Source organism: Ischnura elegans, chromosome 2 (assembly GCF_921293095.1).
Source record: "Ischnura elegans chromosome 2, ioIscEleg1.1, whole genome shotgun sequence".
NCBI lineage: Eukaryota > Metazoa > Arthropoda > Insecta > Odonata > Coenagrionidae > Ischnura > Ischnura elegans.
The window spans coordinates 99,907,877-99,924,006 of NC_060247.1; the positions used below are offsets into that span (position 1 = coordinate 99,907,877).

Genomic DNA, 16,130 nt, shown 5'->3' on the forward strand with positions numbered 1-16,130 from the left:
GGGGGGGCGCACTCCACCGGGGGGTCATAATTTTTTAATATTTCGTGTATTTTATTAAGTTTTTACGGCAATCTAGGAATTAAATTCTGTGATGCCATACGTTCCGTTTTTTTCAACAAAAATACCTAGTTTTCCTAATAAAGCTTGATTAATAAATACTAAATGCAGTAGACTCTCGGTCATACGGATCGGCTTAGTCCGGACTCTCAATGATACTGATCAATGATCTTGAAGAATAAAAATATATTTGCTGCGATATTTTGCAAATACAAACGAAAATACGTAACTTTAGGTTTTAGCGTCTACATTCTTCGTGCGGATATGCCCGCAATACACTTTTGTTGTTCGTTTTGCAATCATAATGCGATATTTGTCAAATCTATACAACATTTGCAATGATTTAGGTAGCAATGACACTTGTAACACCTGAGGAGGGAGGAGAGTGTCACTGACTCCCACTAGGCAACAAACACTACTAGAATGCGCGCGTTTTGCTATTGCAGATGTAAACTTTGATGGCGATGTTCGCGTTGCTTCTTGAATACAGTATGATTTAAAATCAACAATTAAACATTTCTCACACATTTTTAACAAAATATGAAATACTCACAGGCCTTTAGTTATATTGCAGAAGTCCATCCTTCTTTCATTTTGTCCATCATAGTGATCAATTACACGTTCGTTGAAATCAGCGCTGGACAACAATTTCTTTCTGATTGAACACATGGCAAGGGCACTAGTCTATAAATAAACAAGGGACGACACAAAATAGGCCGACGAAAGATACGACCAAAAAGAACAAGGTGCCTGGACACAGAATTGGGACAATTTTTCCCTATATTTCCCTTAAAAAACGAGCACTGTTGATTAATTCAAAATTGTCTTCTTGAATGTACACACAGCACTAAGAAACTTCTTAATCGACAATTACGCACAATTAACTCCTCGAAAATGATGTCTGAACTCATTTCACTCCGTTCTTTCCGAGAGTCTTGCCGTTACTATAAGGACGACTCAAGGGAGATAGAAGTCGTGGTCCACTAATGCTGATTCAGCTGAGGGACGAATTTAAGGTCATCAAGCAAACAAAGGACGTCACGGACCATCTCCTTGAGTCTAAGATTCATATGTGGTAAACACACGAGACGCCAACGGGTCGCATTTGGAATAACCGTGTCTTCGAAATCATTGCCATGATATAATAGAAAATAAGTTCTAGATCGTAAAAGAAGACGACTCGACTGAGCCACAGATGGGAGTTGTAAGGATTTCCGCCCTGATATGAACTCTTCGAGGCCACTTAAATCAGACCCAAGTGGGCATTTTCCGTCATACAGCTACCGCTCTGCCGCTGAGGAATTAGGTGAACATGAACTAATACAACAAGGACGGCTAGAAAAATGATCAACCTACACACAAAAGGTGCATTGTACGCGGCACTTCATGATATTAATTGAATGACTCTATTTAAAGTCGCGCTTAACGATTTAAATCATATTTAATCCTTCACCCTATCACGCACGCAACTATTTCTTAAATTATAAATCAGTGGGGAATGTTAACTGATTTTTCCTAATACTGCAGGTCTTTTGATACATTTATCTGAAAAACAGGTACCGTATTTCTAATCATCGGGAAGATATGAATACATTGTTAAGGCCTAAATATTATAATATTAGTTTCCCCAAGGTTCTTGAAATTCGTAATCATAACAGAACTGTGTCAAATACTCGAGAATAGTTTTCCTTCGTCAATACGGCCTTTAACTGGTTGGATTTTATGTGTTCCGGAATTCAAACACCAAAAAACGCAAGCGTAATGGGATAATTTATTTACTGTAGCAATACCTACCAGTACTTAAAAATTAAAATCGTATAACTACACCCAGTACAGTGACCATTCTGATTCCGTGCGTCCCTTTTCTGTGGCAGCACCAAGTAGACGCCAGCTTATACGCCCGCCGGCCTGCGCAGAGATGTCAACTCACACGTCGCTCTGCGCATTTTCGGACGACGTCCCAAGACATCCATAAGACACAACGTTAGGCGCGTCATAGCACCAGCGGCCCCCACCACTACCACTCTCCATATAACTGCATGGGGATGGATTGGGACGTTCTGGCCAGCGCCCCACGGCTACAAATACGAACTTCTCGCGCTATTTCTTTTCGTGCTTTTCCAACACTTTCGATGTATGGGACTGAAAAAACGTTTTGATTAATCAGATGCATAATTATAAATTAATGGATATTTATTTTTTTTACTTTTTCAAATATTTGGGAGGGGCGGCGTCCGAGAGTCCTTATGGGCAAACCGCCACTGGCTTGCAGTATCTCTCACCTGATAGACTCATAATAATGTTACTGTAAATATTTAAATACGAAATAATGAATTAACGGCCTAAATGTTTGCTTCACATTGGTGGCATCTGGAAATTTTCATAGCAATACGTTACATTATGCTCACATTGCGTTGAATTAATTAACACTCTGGGTGCTAAGGGCGAAATATTACGCCACGTAAAATCCTTCTATTTTTGGTACGTAAGTACGTAATTTTACGCCATCCGTCTCTTGAAAAATCGTAGCCTGCCATTATTCAACTCAGTGATATTAACCTCTAAATAAACAAATGAAAAAAACGATAGAAAAAATAATTTTTTATATGAAATCATTAAGATTTTTGCTACAGGCGTCATATTACTTCATCCGTCTTTTTAAAAATCGTAGTTTGCTATTTATTCAACAAAATAGTACTAGCCTCTAAATGAATAAATGAAAAAAAGGGAAATTCATTCATTAAAGGGATACCAAACACCTATTTCTCGCATCAACGGTTAGTTATTAATAAATAACACAAAATTATTGTAAACGGCCAGTACTGAGAGAAAGATCTACAGTACTAAGGTCAGCACGGTAAGTGTTAAAAAACAATTTTATTTAATTATTTTTTTTAAATACCAGTTATACACTTTTTTTTCGATTACTTAGATCGCAATTTTGCACTGTTTCTCGTGGGAAAATATTGTGATACTTGCCAGTACGACCCTGTACCTCACATGAGATGGGGTGAAAATTGCCTTCACCCACGGCCCCCCTAAATGCCACCCGTAATTAATAGATAACCCCAAATGCGTGTACATTGTACACTGTACATTGTACATTGTACATTGTACACTGTACAAAGTACCACCTATCACCAATTTCAGTCCTTTTTAACTAGGGAAAAAATAATTGCTACACCTTTCCGTTAGGCAAAACATCTTTCTTCGTTAATGATTTCTATTGGTCATGAAATGGTAAAGAGATTCTTTTTTTATGTTCTTTATGTTACACTGAATGAAATTTATTTTTAATTGCTCAAGCAATATAAGCCATTAGCGTAGCCTTCGAATCTCTAACGGCTTCAATTCTAATTTATCTCTGATAATTTGTGTATCGCTTTCTCTATGGATTTAGCAGTATTTTTTTTTTAACTGCGCGGATTTTCTTTGTATTCTATTAATTTAACGTACACAGTATTTCTGCGCTGAATCTTATATACTCGATACATATTAAGGGTATGGCATTTCGTATGCGGATTAGTACCTCTCTCTTGCTATGTCATCCACAAATATTTCCAAGAAAGCTTGACGAATCCAGGGGCGGTCTGGGTAGATTGGGAGCCCTTGGGCACTCCTAACTCCTTACCGGGGAATTCGGTAGTCCTCATCGGAAAATTTTAGGAAACTGAATGCACGAAAAAGATTTTTTCTCGATTCTCTCTTTTAAAAACAAGATAAAAATTAATGAAAATTAGATTTTCGCATTAAAAAATACTGTGAAAAGTGATAATTTTAGGTGTAAAGCTTGTAAATTTTAAAGTGTATTAAAGTTCTTTCATATATCTGGAAAATGCTTTCCTTGACGCTGCACTGAAATTAAAAAAAGGCACAAAAATAACCTTACGATTAACCTTTTCACAAAATCATCAGGTTCTCTAATACCTTCATTTATTTTCACATAATATTTTAACGCTATTCTGTAAAGAAAGCTACCAATTAAATCGTAAAATTTTATAATTGCAATAATCTTAGGTTCAAGTAATTACTTATATCACGGGGAAAGCATTTTTCAGATGACTCCTAAACCCATCAGAATCAGCTCTTAAAAAGGGAAACTTTACGTTCTTTCTTGAACATTTCAGTGGAATTTAGAGAAAACTTTACAGTTACTACCCTATGGTCACTTATTCCTTCGGCGGTTGTCACGTTTATTACCTGATGAGGTATACTTGTCGCTAATAAATCAAGAATACTGTCTCCTCTGTTAGGTACGGATGCCATTTGAAACAATGAATTTGATATAAAAGTGCTTAATAACGCCTCGCAAATCAATTAATCCCCCCCACCAGGAATGAAGCTACACGTCTCCTAATCCTTAGAAGGTGCGTTGAAATCTTCACCAAAAATCAAGTTTCTTTCAGGATACTTGGATGTTATGCTGTTTATTTGGGTTTCAAAATCTAACTTTGATGTTAAATCTGCCTTTGGTGCTCTTTACTACTAGCTACTAATATATTTTTAGATTTAAGATATTTAATTGAACACCACACAGATTAAACGCTGGTCTCAGTTATGGTTTCCACTTATCTGACGATTGAATTATTTACAGCTATATATACTTTGCCTCCAGCTCGATTAATTCTATCTTTTCGATGAACAATGAACGATTTTGAGAAGATTTTACCGCCTATATCTTCATCTGATAGTCAACTATTTGTTCCCATAATAGCATTTTACTTCGTCCTATGAATTAAATGGTAAACTTCGGGAATTTAATTCCTTAAACTACGGCTATTAATTAATGCCAAGGTTATTACTTTGAAACTAGTATAATTGTTTCTCTATGTAACTATTTCTGTAACTATTCTAATGTAACTATTTCCCATGCCGGCCTCGGTGGCGGCGGGGTAAAGTCCTCGCCTGCCAAACATAAGGTCGCGGGTTCGAGTCCCGCCTGAGTAAGTTCCCCTTATCCAGGGCATGGTTGTTCGTGTACGTTTCATTGTTGAATTTGTTGAATACCCCGATTTAAAATGGCCTATGAGAGCTGTATTCGGAGGTTGGGGAATTAAATAAAAAAAATAAAATAAAAATTGCGATTCGGGACTGTTTTTGATTCGCTCTTGTTGATTAGACTATTTTTAGGCTCCATATCCCTACTTCATGGTTCTGCAGATTTTATTGTCTCACCATACTTTAACCTTGACTGCCTTTGATATTATGATTCAACTGACGTTTCTCATGCTTAAAGCTCTAACCTGTATTATTGTAAATTGGCAATGCTGATTATGACAGGCTGATTTTTCTTTCTTTCACTCTATTCTCATTTCTTGAAGAACTTTTACCTGTGAGAACATCTGAATTTACCCTTTTATTTATCAACCCACCATTATATCTACACCCTTCCCTACTCTCTACTCTAAAAAAGGCCTTCAAGGCTCAATATGCTACACGGTGAAAAATACGTTTAAGTTCACTCAACAACGTCCCAGAACTAAATCTATGGTGACCACTTACACCTAAACAATTATCACTTTAAAAGGTTTTAGTGCGCCAATTGCGACTGAAAATTTTCTCAATCATATGCACATGATTGCTACAAATTTAATTGACGACACACAATTTTTCTAGGTAAATTCCATAAATCGTAAAACAAAATTAACATTTTATTTTTCCCTAGCCAGTGGAAAAAACATTTATTTTCTGCAGTTTGATACCTCACTTTCTTTCCAATTTATTTGAAAACCAATATTTTTAAATTAAAACAATGCATGGCACTTTGCTTACTTGTGACAATATGTAAGGATCAAAAAGATATCTAAATTAATGTGAACAAAAATAATGGAGGAAAAAAGGACGAAAAATATACTCCAATGAATTCACACTTCACTTGGGACAATATCCCTCCTGTTGTAAAATTCAAAATCACAGCTGCACTTCGATGTATTATATGTCAGTATCAACATCTGCGGTTGTACACCTCGGTCCTAATCGGTCACTTCTCAGATAGAAATCAGGTGGAGGTCTTCTCCGATTTTTCAATACCTCATTACCCTCCCTGTTGCGTGTCTCCGAGTGGTACACGGTACTTCAATTTTTATTCATCCTTCGCTATGTTTCCGCTACTGTTAAGCCTGCCTCCAACAAGCTGACTACTTTTCCCCCTTTCGCCTGCTGACAAAGGCATCTTAAATCAAGATAGGAACATATCCTTCTCGATCGTAAGAAAAACGCGTTCTGGCAATGTGCTCGTCAGTCCTTCCGGAAAAGCTAAAACTCCTTCAAAATCAACTGCATTCAAATACGTGGGTAGTGATTTTTGCCGTATCGTTGAGATAGGCGAAGGAAAATTCAGAGGAGCGTTCCCATTGTGCGCACATGATGCCGTCGAATGCGCCTCAATTCTACGGAGTTCATCGCGATTCATGCTCTGGGTTGCGGGAGACTCAGTAGTCGGTCCAGTATTTGGACGACGGAGATAGGAAATGGTTTGCATTGTTTGAATTTCCCTCACTGACCAAAGAATAACAACCCAGTGGAAAGGAAACCCACTATTCCGCGGAGCGATAGTGGCGGCACAAACTTTGTTGGGATACTTTTTTCCCCCATAGTACCTATTAGAAAGATCGTGTCTACCTTACTCACCTATCAGACTATTCTACATTCATTTACAATAAATGTTCAGTGCTGATTTTCGGGTTCCTCAGCCGCGTTGGTTGTTTTTGGATGACAACAGTTTCGGGAGCCATCCTGCTCCCGCCTTCAGGTCGAAGGTGAGAAGTTCTCGTTTTGGCCGCCTTATATGGCTCTGTCCCGCTGCCTGCCGGACGCTGATTGGTCAATACCCTCTTCCAAACGTTGCTGGTTGGGTAGCCTTGGTCTCGGTTGAAATTATGGTTTTTGTGTATTTCCAAGGCTTCCCGGATCAGCCTTGGATAGTAGCGATTCTCCTTGGCTACCATCTCCGTTCCTTCGAAGTCTATACTGTGACCTACCTCATTCCACGCGTGTCCTGCAATGGCCGACAGGTGGAGCTGCTTCTGTTTTGTGGCTCTTGCATGTTCTTTTATCCTGGTCGCCATTCCTCGGCATGTCTCTCCTATGTAAGCTTTCCCGCACGAACACGGCACTTTGTAGACGCCTTCACATAAGTCTTGTGGAATGTTGTCTTTCGGTCCAGGTACTAGGTTGTGGATCTTGGTCACGCAATTGTACCTTGTGACCACGTCGTGTTTTCTCAGGAACCTTGAAATTCTTTCCGATACTCCCGCAATGTAAGGGATATTCAGTCGTGCGTTGGGCTTGGTCAATTCCTCCTCCTGGCGTTGCTCGGATGGTCGTGAGTGCGCCCTTTTCACCTTATCGGCCCTTTTAAGGACCATTCACTTGTTGTAGCCATTCTTCTGTAGAATAGAGGCCAGGTGTTTCTTCTCTGCATCTAATGATTCAGCGTCCGCGATGGTGAAGGCTCGGTGGAATAGAGAAGAAACCACGGAGGCTTTTTGCGCCGGATGGTGGTGTGATGTCACCATGAGGTATATGTCAGTGTGCGTAGGTTTCCTGTACACTGCGTGCCCAAGCCTGCCATCACCTTTCCTCTTGACCAAAACATCCAGGAAGGCCAGCTTGCCATCTTCTTCCTTCTCCATGGTAAACTGGATTCTTGGGTGTTGCTGATTGAGATGACAAAGGAATTTGTCAAGTTCTTCCGCGCCGTGTGGCCATACGACGAAGGTGTCGTCTACATACCGCAGCTACAACTTGGGTTTCTTCTGATATGTCTCGATAGCTTTCGCCTGAAAGTCCTCCATGAAGAGGTTGGCCATCACAGGGGACTGGGGCGATCCCATCGCTGCTCCGTCTGTTTGCTCATAGAAACAGCTATTCCACAGAAAGAAGGTGTTTTTCAGGCAATGCTCCACAAGCTTGGGGAAGTCCTTCGGGATGCCAGAGCTGGTCAGCTTCTTCACTATGTCCACGGAATCTGCAATGGGCACGTTGGTGAAGAGTGATACCACATCGAGGCTGACGATGATGTCTTCTTTTTCGATAGTGAGGTCTCTTATGATTTCCACGAAGTGTGCTAGGTTCTTAACGTGGGAAGAGGTGTTGCCAACGTATTTTTGTAGAGTATTAGCAACGTAATGGGCGAGGCGATAGGTTGGAGCGTCGATTTGGCTTACAATAGGTCTCAAAGGTACACCCTCCTTGTGTATCTTCGGTAAGTCATATAGCCTAGGTGGTTTAGGCGCCGACACTATTAGCCGTCTCTGTTCTTCGACCGGAATATAGGACCTGTTGATGATGGCTCTCGTCATCCGGTCCGCTTTCACCATGGGGTTCTTTTCCAATTTGTGGTAGACATTGTCTGACAGAAGTTCTTCCATCTTCTTGTTGTAGTCCACCTTCTTCATCAATACACTCGCGTTCCCCTTATCCGCAGGTAATACCACTTTGCTTCCATTCTCTCGGATGGCTTTGAAAGCAGCACTTTCCTTGGGTGTGATGTTCGACTTTGGTGGCTTAGCACTGCGTAAGACGCGAGCGACGTCCTCCCTAACTTCGTCCGCCACAGTTTTTGGAAGTTTCCGGATGCCAGACTCCACCTCAGTGATGATTGTCTCCCTCGGTATGTCCCGAGGCGTTATGGCGAAGTTTAGCCCCTTGGCAAGCACTTCCGTGGTGGACTCGTCGAGTGTCATGTCCGTTAGGTTGACAATAGCGCGGTCCTTATTAGGGCCGTTGTCAGGTTCCGGGTATTGCCGGGACTGAAGTTTCTCGTACTTCTTGATCTGGTTTTCCCGGTGTGTCGTTTCCACGGCCCGTGATAATTCAAATGATAACTTGTCTATGGTGTCCCAGTCGGTGGCCGTGAGTGCTGGTGCTAGTTCGAGGTGAATATGGTAAAGCTCCTCCGATAAACAGTGAAGGTCCAACCTCTTGTGATGGATTCGTTCCCGCAAGAGTGCTTCGCTGGTGCGTCGAAGTATTTTTCTGGCTGCAGGGGTCTTCAGATGGTGCTTCACCTCCACACATGATGGTAATGTGCTGGTGTCCCTGCAGCGTTGCAGGAAAGGGAAACCTACGCCAGAATTTCATTTACAATAAACTTTATCAGCACTCACGCTTTATTCTTCGAGTGATGTAAAGCTTACTTTTTACTTTTGACGTATATACCCTGCCTACACAGTAACCGCACGGCGAAAACTGCTCAATATTGTCTCACGTTAATTTCTTACTTGGCATGCCTATAAAACGAGAACTATATGAGGCATGGAAGAAGCAGCACTTGGAAAACTCCCAGTGTCTTTTCGACCACGTATCGCTTCCGCTCTCGAAAAAGACATGAGAGGAGCAAAAACCGCATCCCAACCCAGAAAGGGTGTGAGCCATAACGCTTCCGTCGGCAGATTGGCTCGCATGATGCATAGTACGAACTCTTTGCGTGTTTTTGTTAAGATGATTTGTTCTCAAGGAGATGGGTTTGCGATAGCGCGATGTTAAGCAAATACTATTGAGTTTTTTTTTCTTTTTCTTGATCTCGATTTTTAATGGTGATTTGTGTCTTGGAGTGTGGGTCCTTAAGAATGAAATGCAAGTTTTTTGGACAACTTTTCGGTATATTTTTATACCTCCTTTACATCTATATAATACCCCGCAAGCCGCCTAAAAGGCGTGTGGCCTTTTTTGGTAGTTTCAAAAATCCTCCTCGAATTCCCGCATTTGGAGCGAGATTCTCGAGAGGAAAGGCGTGTGGCAAGGGGTGATAGGACACCAGCAGTTTACAGCTAAAAAAAATGAAGTACTCTAACGAGGTTGGTACTAGCGTTTATTTAAGTCCTTTATGGTTCGGGGGAAAAACGAATTCCCATATCTATCCGTTCGGCAAAACATCTCTCTTAATTTATCGCTTCTATCGTACTTGGAAATATAGTGTGGCTCTAATATTATGTTCTCTGTGTCGCTCTAAAAGATATCCATTCTCAATTGTTCAAGCAATCTTAGCCCAGCGCGCAGCCTCCGAGTCTCCAATGGCTCCCAGCCTAATTCGCTTAACATCTGGGTAACGCTGTCTGTACGCCCGTAGCAGTTTATGACGAAACGTGCAGCCTTCCTTTGTATTTTATTCAGGCTTTAGGGCTATGAATGATTATGATTACATTAATTTGATACAAAAAGGCGTGAAATATTACAAGATGTTATTTTTACTATAGCAAAATTTTTAAAAATCCAGAGAATACGATTTACAACAATTAAAAAGAAGAAACAAGAATTTTTTGACATACCATGCAAATTTATGCAATGATCGTTCATATCCATGAAGAAGGTATCAAAATATACGAAAGTGTTGGCCAAAAATGTTGCATTTCATTTTTAAAGACCTACACTCTGATACGCTTATAAACGCAAATAGATTAGCATTTTGCTTCAAAACATCCTTATTTTTATGTAATATTCTATTATGAAAGAAAAACCAATTTTCGGCTAGTAAGCCACCTATACGGGGCCATGGAAATATTTCTCAATTACTGTGATGAATTGAGAAAAATAAATAGATTTTCCTTCATTTCATTTTAGGCATTTACGTTAATCAAAGATAAACACTCTGTCCTTGCACAAGCATCCTGATTAGAGGATTTTTATATGGTTGAATATTTAATGCCATTAACGAAATTTGTAAATTTGTAGTCCGCTGTTACAGCTAGTCATTGATTAAGGTGAGAAGACAATTTTAAATGTGCTTGAAAATATCATATTTGTACAGACCTCTTTTTACATTAGAAACCTAATGCGACTTCCTTGGTCTTCCTGCCATCAGTTAGCAGCGTCTAAGTCTATCTAGCAGGTTCTTCCAGCAGCCGGGATTTCGGCTGTGGCGTGTGGTTTCTCTCCTTGGGATACTAGTGCCGCTATCAAGAGATAAGCCTATTTCTGTTCCTCTTATGAATAGTGAGTGGAGACTAGACTCGTTAGAAACACTCCACGAATGTGAGCCTACCTTATATATTGTAACCGGTGCATTCTGCCCGCTTACATAGTGACGCCTGAGACGGGAGTGCGGGGTAAAGGAAGGCCGTTTTTTTTCTTTAGATGTGTTCGTATGAATGTGTGAGTGTGTGTTATGAATCATTGAGTCCCCATTTGATGTTTCTCTATTTTCCTCCCCACATTGATGTATAATGCTCTCCCCTTCCCCCTCCTAAAGTGTGCAAGTCGAACTATTAAGACGAAGAAGAACGTGGTTTCCCCCCCCCCCCCCGTGTCCTTGGTGAAGTGACCGTCCAGCCCCAAGTGCATCATCCCTTTCTTTCCCCTGACCCCCCCCCCTCCCCGGTGTTTCCTCCCCTCAATGGCTATATAACGTGGTGCACCGGAGGAAAAAGGCTTCTATTTTTTTTGGCGGTTCCAAGTAACAAAAAACGCTCCTAAGAGTAGGCGGAGTGTGGGGAGGCAGAGAAGACAAAGTTGGTGGAGAGATCCCGAGAGAGAGAGAGAGAGAGAGGGTGCCCAATGCGAGTAGGAGTTGCAAGGTAGACTCGTGGTGCCGATGAAAGGATCTCCCAACTGTCGCATAAGAGGCCATCTCCCACTCGTGAACCTGCCGGAGATGACGCAGAGGTGGTGCACCGGAGGAAAAAGGCTTCTATTTTTTTTGGCGGTTCCAAGTAACAAAAAACGCTCCTAAGAGTAGGCGGAGTGTGGGGAGGCAGAGAAGACAAAGTTGGTGGAGAGATCCCGAGAGAGAGAGAGAGAGAGAGGGTGCCCAATGCGAGTAGGAGTTGCAAGGTAGACTCGTGGTGCCGATGAAAGGATCTCCCAACTGTCGCATAAGAGGCCATCTCCCACTCGTGAACCTGCCGGAGATGACGCAGAGCAGCTTACGCCGCGGAACGGAATCGCCACGATCAGCAGATCGAGAGCCCCGAAAATTCAGCAAACTGTAAGAGAAAAAGCCACGAAATCCCATTCCCCCCCCCCCCTCAAGGAACAGAAGAAAATTCCCACTTCACCAAGTCAAGAAGAGAATTCATTAAAAACGTTTGTAAAATCCCCCCCCCCCCCGCACAAATAGAGAAGAGGACAGTACTTTCCCCTATTACCGTGTGAATTTCAGTGCAATATCTATTTCGTTGTTTCATATTTCCATTCCCCCGTTTCTTCTTGTTTTTTTTATTTGTCCCCTTTTCTTGTGGTTTTTGTATGGGTTATGAATGTGAAAACGTGTAGCGTGATTTTTTTGGGTTTAGGTTAAGGACTGAAATTTTTCTGTTGTGCAGCATAGTGAATTATGCGTTGTATGTCATTGAATTCAAGGAGAAGAGGTTAATTGTTACTTTTGCTATTGATTTGCTTGTATTTGTAAATGATCATATTTAAACTCATTAAATTTATGTTGAGCGAACTACGCAGTCGAACGGCTTTCTTTATCCGAACGCTACTGTCTCAGGTCTCATCACCCCTAAACTTCCCCCTCCTACCCTTTCCCAAAATCCCATTCCCTCGCCCCAGGTGCACGGAATATCCCCGCTACACCGCTGCCCTCCCCTTTTGCCCTCCAATCTCCCCTTCCCCGAATGTGCCCCGCGCGGTGGGGTTACGATATACCTACGTAGAATCAGTTCTTCAACTCCTTTACTTCACATACTTTTGCTAATCCACCTTATCCTCAATATTCATAGCGCTTACAATCTTGAGAGTAAAATATGAGTTGCAAATTGTTTTCTGTTTTATCCCTAACTGAAAGACTAGGAATATTCATCAAGAAGACAACTCTTTAATCAGTATTCTTACTCCATTGGTGTTTGATTTGAATGTTATTTTATTCTTAATTATCACATAGACTTTTCTAAGGAATGAATGATTATTTTACTTTCCACATTTAAAGGTCAAGATTCAATGCTATTAAATACAAACTTATTTTCATTATTTGGCTCCTAGGAAAAATACTAGGTCTTCTGTGCCATTCAAATTTTTTTCAAATTCCAAATGATTTTTATGGTTTTTACTTTCAAATGTTGTTTTTTCCTCTCTATGGGTCTAAAAAATTCTTCACTAACAAATTATCCGCAAAAATCAAACTATCATCTGCAAGTTAGACGGGGATCAATGCGGTATAATATGCCCTTTTGAGCAATCAGTGAACTGAGGAATACGGTGATGTGGTCAACCTTTGAGGTTAGTTTGACCTTATTTCCTACTTATGTGACTCTGATTTTACATTTTGTGACCAGCTCTACACTTCTTTCTGCATCTTACAGAAAGTAATCGGGGTTATAAAAGGTCAAACTTTAGTTTCTACTTGATGGTGAGACAATAAAGATGGATAACTCTCCAAAACTCATCAATAGGTTTGACATGGATCATAAGTACAAAAATCACTTTTGTCTAAAGCCGATTGTTGATTTTAATAGGTCAGGTAAGAACTCATCCCTTACTAAGCCACAGGCGTGTGAAATTCGTGCATTGGTACCCCTAAGTAATTAGAAAAGCGTTCATAATCTTCCTGTTCATGGGCTTGTTGATTTTCTCTGCATCTCCTCGGTCTTCGAGAGCTATTTATTCTGTTGAAGGCTTCACTCATAATTTCAACGAGGGACTCTTCCATCAGCATCCTAGCGTTTAACCCACTCAACTACCACGTTCCCGACACATTCTTAATACCTCGATAGTTGCAGTGGTCTCTCGTTAATCCGGCAGATATCGGTGCAGAGCATTGCCGGGTAACCGAAAACACCGCATTACTGGAAATCACTAATAAAGACGCAATGAAACGACAGAGGCTATGTTTTAATGTCTGTATACATGTCTTTAATATATTGTATTATACACTACATTGGCACGTGCACGAAATTGAAGCGTTAAACTTAAGTAGCACCATAAAGAAAATAAAACTTAAAACTTACATTCAAGTACTGTATTACTTCGTCTCTATAGTCCACTGAACTGTTCATGCATTTCTTCCCTCTCAATAAGCACTACTTTATCTATGATCTTACATCTATGATCTTGTTTTTTACGTGCCGTATGATGGTGATGGAGTCATCTTTGGTTTTCCAAGTGAATCCTTTAGGGGGCACTGTGCTGCATAGTAAGTGAAACTCGTTGAAATATCAGTTATTTTCCCACTGCTCAAGCGAGCATTATAGCTTTCGTGCCAGCCATCTTTTCTCAAGTCCTCATGTCGACGTCACCCTCTTCCTCTCCGTCAACGCGATCCGCAAGAGCTGTCGACTTATTGCCGGTCGTGATGTCTTCTCGGGTTGGAAAACCCGAACAGAGTTCACCAACTACTTCCCCTATTTTCTGAGTTGGATTAGGCTCACCTGCAAACCACTAGACAACTGGAAATTACCGATCTACTCGATTGGTAGCAGCCTGTATAAAAAATTACTTGCAGGACCGGCAAAGTGAATTATCGGATTATAGAGGGAGAACTGTACTGCATAGTAAGTGAAACTCAGGTTGAAATAGCAGTTATTTTCCCAATGCTCTCGTGAGTATTTTAGCATTCGTACCAGCCATCTTTTCCCCCAAGTCCTCGTGTCGACTTCAACCACGTTCTCTCCGCCAACGCGACCCGAAAGAGCTGTTGACTTATTGCGGCTTCCCCCCTAAACAATTCAATTCTTTCCTTCCCCAGCACCACAAGCCTCAAAACCGCATCCCGACGAAGAGTCTGCATATTTTCTCGATTCGAAATCGATCGAGTAGTCAGTTGCCGGTAGAGTCGCTACTTTCACGCCAGCAAGGAGAATGAGGCCTTTATATGCTATCGCAAATCGTAGTTAAATTCATGAATTAAATAGAGGAAGTTCAGAAGATACGCCACTACCTCTTTACTGTTATTTCCATGGTCAATTAAGATTTAAAAACTTACATTCTCTTGCCTAAACTAGAAATTTTCGGGGTTTTTTCAACCCAACACTTGCCTATAAATTAACCATGGCAACTTTAGCTCAGGATTTTCCCGGAAGTTTAATTTTTATCTTTTGGGATAAAATTTGAAGTTATCACAGGTGAACTAATACACTCCGAAATATTCTAGTTGATTGCTTTAAGAAATTTAATGCAATTTGTTACGAGTAAAAGTCAAATACCACCAGGTAAGCGGGAGTGATGCGTCTTCTTAGTAAGTAAAGGTAGATTAATCGGCGGTTACGACTTTTATTCTTCATCGCGATAAGATTACTATTTGGAATTTACCTCGGGGGGTTTACAACAATATAGATACGGCAATTTAATATCCATACCCTCCTTAGGGGTCATCAACTCAGGTGGGACTCGAACCCGCGACCATCACTGGGGCAGGCGAGTACTGTAACCCTTCACCACCGGGTGTTATTGCGATGGGAATACGTAATTTTACTTTTTTGTTACAGCCGGAATTTTTTTTAAACTTGATTTGTGGGTTAGAAGCTCGAGGAACCTTAAGACATTCAACCAAGGAAATGCCGCCTTCCTAGTCTAACACGCCTGAGGGACTTATACTTAAGTTTCATCTTATTTTTCATGGCGGTTGGTCTGAAACCAAGATTTTTAAGTGTATCTTATAAATAAGAAGTGGCAGAGTACTTAGCTGCTAATATTTATGCTGAAATCCAGTTCTTCTGTAAATCAACTCAGATAGTGCAGCTATCAATTCGAAACCCCTTGTCTTGGAGGAAATAATTTCACTTCCCAGGTATTCATTCTCTCGCAATCTTCGTCCAAGCTTACACCCATGCAGGATCACATGTGGAAGTTCCCTTTTGCTATCCTGGCATCCGTGGTGTTATCGATACCGAACGTGGATGTTTCTTTCTGGCACCATCTCGTTCCAAATTTAGATCTCTTAAAGGTGAATCAAAACAGGCCACCTCTTCTCATCATATGGTCGTAGGCCAATTTTTAAGAGAAACCATCAATATTTTACCGAATATCGCTTTATGTTACGCGAAACTTGGTGGACAGTAAGGTGGGCATTACGGTCCTAATCACATTGAAGTGAAATGAAATATTTGAGATCCTTTTTCACGACTTTTCGCTGATTATATACTTACGCGAAAGGTTAAACTTACTTTGAAGGATACGTAGTGATAATTTATGAA

General features: G+C 40.8%; 2 protein-coding genes across 2 annotated transcripts in view; one reads left to right on the forward strand and one right to left on the reverse strand.

Annotated features, from left to right (window-relative positions):
* LOC124154236 (hexosaminidase D-like) overlaps window positions 1–16,130 on the forward strand; it is a 143,293-nt gene that overhangs the window by 21,395 nt on the left and 105,768 nt on the right. The window lies entirely within an intron of this gene.
* On the reverse strand, window positions 7,797–9,288 carry LOC124153222. Its single transcript, XM_046526321.1, has 2 exons — window positions 9,282–9,288; window positions 7,797–9,124 (listed from the first exon to the last, which is right to left on the reverse strand). The coding sequence occupies exons 1-2, from the start codon at window positions 9,286–9,288 to the stop codon at window positions 7,797–7,799; spliced, it is 1,335 nt and encodes a 444-aa protein (XP_046382277.1).